This window comes from Polypterus senegalus, chromosome 1 (assembly GCF_016835505.1).
Source record: "Polypterus senegalus isolate Bchr_013 chromosome 1, ASM1683550v1, whole genome shotgun sequence".
In the NCBI taxonomy this organism is placed as follows: Eukaryota; Metazoa; Chordata; class Cladistia; order Polypteriformes; family Polypteridae; genus Polypterus; species Polypterus senegalus.
The window spans coordinates 205,668,978-205,676,723 of record NC_053154.1 but is presented as its reverse complement, the minus strand read 5'-3'; the positions used below and the strand labels follow the sequence as shown (position 1 = coordinate 205,676,723).

General features: G+C 41.1%; 1 protein-coding gene across 1 annotated transcript; it reads left to right on the top strand.

The window, feature by feature from the left end:
- Window positions 1–388: 388 nt before the first annotated feature.
- zgc:64022 lies at window positions 389–3,394 on the top strand. Its single transcript, XM_039767799.1, has 4 exons — window positions 389–728; window positions 932–985; window positions 1,077–1,153; window positions 2,033–3,394. The coding sequence occupies exons 1-4, from the start codon at window positions 611–613 to the stop codon at window positions 2,450–2,452; spliced, it is 669 nt and encodes a 222-aa protein (XP_039623733.1). The 5' UTR covers window positions 389–610; the 3' UTR covers window positions 2,453–3,394.
- The last annotated feature ends 4,352 nt before the right edge of the window (window positions 3,395–7,746 follow it).

Here is a 7,746-nt window from a genome sequence, read left to right as displayed (position 1 = left end):
TCTGCCGGTGTGGTGCTCTCCACGGCCGCCTTGCTTTCCTAGAACCTCGCGCCCCGAAAACGGGGCAAGCCCGACCTTGCTGACGGTATGGAGGTTATCTCTTGGATGCCACGCAGGTTCGTTTTAACGCTGGGCTACTGACCTCGCAGCAGCGCTCGTACAGTTTTGCAGGCAAATGTCCGCGTGATAAACTCGTAAAATAACAGCACAGGTGTCAAAACAGTTGCTGTCTCGACGAGAAGGTCACTTGTCAAAATGCGTGCGGCCGTTCCGAGGTAAAGGGTCATCGGTGGCGCGAAGCTTAGCACACCACGCAGCTAGTGGGAGGCGCAGCGTGAACGCGAACCGCGTAAACAAAAGCTTGCGCGCCGTCACCTCGCGCTTCAGCCAGCGCGTCTGCAGAGGAGGTCCTGCGTTTAATAAAGAGTAGTCCACGTGAACTGGGATTTTGCCAGCCTCCGCGCGTGGGAGCCGCCTTCCTGTCTATAAAAGCGAAGTGCCGCCCGGTCCCCAGCATTAGTTAAACATTGGCATATAGAAGGAGAAGAATTGAGCTCAAGAGAGTACCTAAGTCTCCATTCCTTCAGCTGGTGTTCGGCACTTTTCACAAATGGTTGTGCAGGTCAAGCAAAACGTTCAGAGTAGCAGCGGCAAAATGAGCGATAACGGCCCACAGAAACTGGAGGCGAATATTTTACTGCTGGGAGCAGAGAACGTGGGAAAATCTGGTGAGTTTTGTGCAGCTTTTTCCTTTTTTTTTTTAAATAAGACGTCTTACGGGAGCGCATTTACTGACCGGGCGTGAAAGGAGTTTCTTCATAACTTCGTATATTTTCAAGTCAGTGAGAAGGAATGCCTGGAAATTTGAACTGTTCTTATTTCTTCCGAGATGCTTAAGTAGTCAACTGTCCTTTTTTTTTTGCTTCCACAGCTTTGACGGTACGATTTCTTACCCGGCGCTTTATTGGAGAATATGGAAGCATCGGTAAGTGACCATGAAACTGGTACGATTAAAACTTAAAAGACTTTCGAGTACTTTTTCGGTTGCTGACGTATTTTTTGTCATCTGTTGGTAGAGTCCATTTATAACCACAGCGATCGAGTGGACGGCCGTGAAATTTGCTTCAACATCTGGGATTCGCTGTATCCTCAGGTAAAACGACAATCTTGTTTATTTATATAATTACTTGGTTGACGCATTTATCCAAGGCGGATTAAAACTAAACAGAATGGTTCCGTTTCTTTTGTTTTTCAAATTGGGACACAGGCAGATGAAGTCACTTGCTCATAGTCACACAGTGTCAATTGAGGGATTTGCATCCATAACGTCAGAGTTTGACGTTAAAAGCGTTATATAAATGTAAAGAATTATTATTATTATTATTATTTAATAACTACTACAGCATACTGCCTGCTATTCAGTATACACCGAATAGACAACAAGCATGCATATGGTTGTTTGGATGGGGGAATGGGGGGTTGAATGAATATGCTTTTTGTATGCAAGTGGCACTAAATGGATTTACCAGTATGTGTGTGGAGTGTGCAATGCTAGGTCAGCCAATTAAATAACGTAAGTAAACAAGTTGAATCATAAAGTAAGCAATCCATATATAAATTATATGAAAATCCAAAAATTTAAATAAATACAGAAATATTCATTTTTCAGAGATTAGGTCTTCTGTTAATCTGCATTCATTTATACAGCAATCTTTGTTCTTTACCAAAAAGGGCTATATTAGCCATTAGGTTTTTTTGGGTTTTTTTTCCCTCCCCACAAATAAGTTGTACCTGTAACCTTTTGCACAGTTAGCGTTATTGAATCATACTTGACTTTGTACTTCATACCCTGGACTTTTCAATGCACTTAGCTTAGCTGCTTGTTTTCTGGTTAGCCATTCTGTCAGCTTGTACCCTCTGATCATTTCCAGTGTACATTCATCTTATTTCTGGATCATCTCGCTATAACCGGTTATTTCAGTTAGCCCCACCTGATCGACCCATCTGCATTTTTGTCTCCTTCCTCCCACAGAACTGTGACCTGCATGGATGCATTAGTGAAAAGCAGCTGCGCTGGGCCGATGGCTTCATTCTCGTTTACAGCATTTGTGACCGGGCAAGTTTCAATGTGGTTCGCCAGCAGGTGCAACAGATCCGCCAATTTAAAAAAAACCCCAGTGGAATGGATAAAGTACCCATCATCATTGTAGGCAACAAACGGGACTTGCAACACCGTAGGACTGTGTCCAGCGAGGAGGGCCGATTACTTGCAATGTCAGCAGACTGTGGTTTCTTTGAGATCTCTGCAGCTGAGACATACCATGGTGTACTCCTGGTGTTTCATGAAGTGCTGGACTTGATAAGAGAGGCCAGAACTGTAAAAAAGGGGGTTGGCATCAAGGGGATTGTCAGGAGTATGTCTGCAGTTTTTGGAAAGAGGAGGACCGAGTGAACAGAGAGAGGCCATTTTGTAAGCGTTGTCTCTGGGTTGTTATACAGCAATGTTTGTGTGGGTTGCCCAAAACAATGCAGGCACTATGAGTGGACTTTAGGGAATAGAAAAAGGTAGAACCCCCTCATGGTGCTGGACTTCTACCTCGCTACATGCAAAATGAAGAATTGGTGTCTTTTAACAGATCCATCTGCACATGGCAAGTCCTTTAATGGCATTGTTTTGCGAGTACTACAGCACTGGAAAACCATCACAGGCTTCACCGCACTGTGTCAGACTGTTGATGCACAGCAAGTTAAATTCAAGATTCAGCCATCAAGATGCTGCTTACAACAGTTTTATGATAGAATCAAGAAATAGCCTTAGTCTGCAGTCGGTGCTTTAGCAAAATCCAACAGGGATGATAACTAATCATCCTTGTATTGTTCATTAGAGTAAATCCTGTAATGTTTTGACAGCAAAGATGGTGGGGGTATAATTAAGTTTGTAACAACACATTGTGCCACTTCTTATAATGTAAACAGAATTGTACAAATACTTGTGACAGGCAGTTTTTAAGCGCATCAGCTGGACTGTTTCCAGACACAGTAATGGCAGCAAGTGTGTACTGTCACTAGTATTAAATACACTTCTGCTCTTGTTACACCCTCCATGATGTGTGTTTTCTCAGCCTGTTAGCTGCCCGCTGCTGTGCTTTCCTACTAATGGGAATCTCTGAAGCGGCTGAGTCCTTAGAAACTAATTCTGTGCAGCCTTGGAGTGAACAGGAAGTGGCTGTCAAGGCAGGGCATGCCCACTGTTGTGGGTCTGTTAATTGTTTCCTTTTGGCTCACTTGTAAGATCATCATTTTCATTTTGTCAGGGTGACCAGTGTAAGTGCTACTAAAATGTAATATTGTTTCTTCAGGGAGGCCGCTTGTGAAATTTATGTTAAAGCTGTGATGTAAACCTAAAACACTGACTGCAGTGTACAAGGGTAAACTCATAAATGTAGCTGTGGAATGGGGGAGAATTTTGCACAATATTAGCACTGTATATTTGTATATAAAGAATAATTTATAATTTTCATAAATTCCTTCCTAAATGCTTCATATATGGAGGCCTTGATGAAAAATAAAATTGTTTTTATCTCATTTGTTTCCTTTTTCACTTTAATCACATTTCAGTTTGTCCAGTGTTTGATATGTAGTATCGTGGTTATCTTGTTCTTAAGATGGTTAAGTGTATACATTTTCTAAAGGACAGTCCTCCTTCCAGGTTTTTCATTTTTCTGAGAGTGTCACAATGGAGAATGGTGGTGCCCTCTATCTCCAGGGGGTACTGGCTTTGAACAAACACAGCAGTAGATTTTGCTCCTGTCATGTGAAGCTAATTGGTCCCAAGGATGTACCATGTTAGATTAGTTGGTGTCACTAAAATGGTCCCGTATGAGTTGGTGTTCTCTTCACTGTGTTGGTGCAGTTGGCCCAATGCTGCCCGGACATGTGGCAACCTCCAATGAAACTGAACCCTCCAACATGCCAGAGATATTCCTGTTAGGTGAAATTTATTGGCAATTGCAAAGTCACATTTGATGAGTAGTTGTGCCATGTAATGAATTGATGCAATGGCTATGGTTGACTCTGTTGCCAGAACAGGCTCTGATCCTATGTGAAAATGAATCCTCTTACATCCCAAAGATATGGGTGTCACTAAAGTGTTCCATTATGAGTTGGTGTGCCCTGTGATGTGTTGTTGCCATATCTACAGTTCTCTTGCTATGTATCATATGTTATCAGGATATGCTCTGAGTCCACCACAATGGTGAAAGCTTGCACATCCTAAAGACTTGTATAATTAGTAACACTAAACTGGTCCAGTATGTGTTAGTATATAACATACTGGCAGTCAGTCCTGAATTAGTTTCCATCTTGCTGCTGGGATAGGCTCTGCCCACCCTCAATTGGACAAATATTTTTGAAAGTGGCTGAATGGAATCCCATTTCCTTACTGTATGATTGGGTGCTGTAATAGCAAGGATGCTCTAGAAATTTGAGTGCAGCTTGTATTTTCCATTGGTTTACAGGTTTCATTCAGAATATGTTTGTTTTTTTTTTTTTTAAGTAAAATATTTTAGTGGTTGTACCTTTGGCCTTTCATCTAACAACTGTTCACTTGGCACCAGCAACAAGCCACCCCCCACCCCCACAACCCACTACTGACACCTCTCTCAGCCTAAGCTCATGCTGGGTGGCAGCTCGCCTGCAAATTGATTGACAATACCTGAACAAACTATTCTATCACCGGGGTGGGTGTTAAAAATGAGTTGTTCCTTGAGTCCATTTCAGCCATGTGGGTGGTAGAGTTAATGGCACAGATTATCATCTCACAGTAAATCATAATATAGGAAGCTGAACTCTCAAACACCATACAGTTCTTATTTTTGTATGTATTTATTAAAGCAAATTTAAGCAGAAAACATATGTCAAAATACAAGTTTGGAAAAATTAAGAATTCTGGAAATGCAAAAAAGGCTAGCAGGTACAAAGAATACTTGACTATATAAGTTTGCTTAATTGAATGTTGAAAATTAAATTAAAAAGCAGGCCAGCAAACCAGTGGCCCACCCAACAGCCTGATAGCTTAGAAACCAAAACTTTTAGTTAGTATAATAAAATAAAAATGCATTGAACTGTCAATACAAACCATCTGTTCCATTGTGCTAACGAGAGACGTTCTTAAATCCATGATTAGCTCCAGCTCAGGCTCACCCACTCAACAAGCAGAATGTCTGTCTTCTTATAACCCGCACTTAGCACATTGTCAACATTAGCCACCTGTTTGTCTCTTCATTCAAGACACTCTAAATTCTGCAGATTCTTTGCCCATCTTACCACCTATTTATTTCTCCAATACTTATTTTTATACCTACTGGGTGAAAACTGGCCTTCTTGCCAAATCACAATCACTTCCTTCAAGTTGCTTACAGTTCAGTTATCACAGCTGGAGGTATGCAGGGGGCATATATTGATTGCATTGTGCTTATGCTTTATATACTTTTTCGATTGTGGTAAGCAGAGGGTCATTGGGATCGATGGTTAAATAAAACACACAGCTGGTGGTGTGCAACTATTTATTTCTAAAGCGGCTAGAGGAAGCAGTTCCTCCATTAAGTTTGCATGCTGAAGCACTCGAGATCGATCATAAGATAGACTAGCATGTGGGCAATTTGATTAAGAAGAGGAAGGGCATAACACAGTTGGAATATGACTCAGACTTCACTAAAGAGGAATTGTTATTAAGAGTCAGACTCTCACCTCTGTATTGTATGCCATGATAAGCTAAGAAACAGAAAACAAAGTCCATCCATTTTAATCTAGTTTATGTCAGTATTGGGAAATAAGGCTTGTACCAGTCTTCTGTAGGGCACACTCTTGTACACATTAACACCTACTCATTACAGATCAGTGCAGATCCATCACTGAAGCAAAACTTTTGATTTGTGGGAGAAAAGTTCAGATGGACATACAAACTCAGTCTCCTGGAGCTGTAAAGCAGTAGTAATAACCAGTGTTTTAAAAGCTTTACCTGAATAACACAAATAAAATTTAGAACTCTAGGAATCACAGAATCATAAAGACAAGGAATCATTACACTTTGCAGATCTTTACAGGCGTTTTTATTTGAGTTGCCAAGTAACATTATGATTCACAGCCGGATCTGTCCTCTGTTGAACCAGTAAGAAAGCAAAATGGCACCCACGCCTCTGCCCAATGCAACGCCCCACGCCCCCAGAATGTGCTTTTACTGCTGCTGTTTGGCTCATTAGGGCAGCAAGGCTGACTCACTCATAGATGGGCATCCCCACACCACTGTTCCTTAGTAATGCACATGAAAAACACCTCCGCAAAGGCTGGCTTTTGTAATGTCTGAGATAGAGCTGTGTGGCAAAGATCCCAGTTAACCCATAAAGAGAAGGAGAAAGTGAACGAGTGTACTTGGTAGTGACGACAAAATTTAAGGAGAACATTTTCATAGTGACATAGGAACATGACGTGTCAGAGTATTAGGATAAATGAAGACAGGAAAGCTGGCTACTGGGTTTGACATATCTTTGATAAAGCATTGACAGCCCCTTCCCAATTTTGTGTATCTTTCGTGATTATGAAAATACTAGCTTATAGCCTTTCATGTGAAAGGGACAAGATGAAAATAGACAAAAAAGAAAGGATTCTAGTTGCATAATAAAATGTGGTAATTCTGCCCTGGACTGCTAAATCCAAACCCTAGCGCAGTGTGCACATTCCTGTGTTCTCAAGGATTTTTTCTGGGTACTTCCAAAAACATGCAAGATAGGTTTATGCCAATTGGCTTGATATAAGAGGGAATAAGAATGGTGGATTCCAGCTGTTACTTTAAAACAAATTCTTAAGAAGATCATGGGGATACAGATGGAAACTTGTTAAGGGTAAATTTTCCCCAAATGCTGGAAAGCTTTCCTTCACATAAAGAACCAGAGACAGATGGAATAAATTACCAAGTAGTGTTGGAGAAAGGAGAACTTCAAAACTCGACTTTATTTTATTTTGGAGAAATTATAAGGATAACATTGGCAGGCTTACTGGGATAAAAGGCATGTTCTTGTCAAAACTGTTCAAATGCTGTAATTTGAATTATGCCCCACAAATAACAGACCATCAGGGTTGGTTCACAGCTGCTCTGATAGGTTTTGAGTCGCAATGAATTTATATTGGGATGCATTCTATCAAATGAAGGAATAATGAATTAAATTTTATTCAATACACTGTCACAATCAAATATTGTGATTTTTACACAATGTCCTGAGGAATTAACTTTTAATTAAATTGTGTGGCAAACATTTTTGAGATGTTGTAGTAGGGATGTCAGATGTGCTCTTGATCAAAACATATAAAGAGAACAGTTAAATTGTCTATTAGAGTTCATAAAACAACAAAACTAAACTCCATAACAGAAAATGTTACACTGGAAAACTGTTCAAAAAGTCTACCAGTGAAGTCTTTAACTTCGATAACGTTTGGCCACTACTTTAACTGTGAGACCAACTTATATATAATAGGGTTGTCATGATATCTTCAGGCGGCATGGTGGTGCAGTGGTAGCGCTGCTGCCTTGCAGTAAGGAGACCTGGGTTCGTTTCCCGGGTCCTATCTGCATGGAGTTTGCACGTTCTCCCCGTGTCTGCATGGGTTTCCTCCCACAGTCTACAGACATGCAGGTTAGGTGCATTGGTGGTCCTAAATTGTCCCTGGTGTGTGTGTGCATGTGCCCTGCGG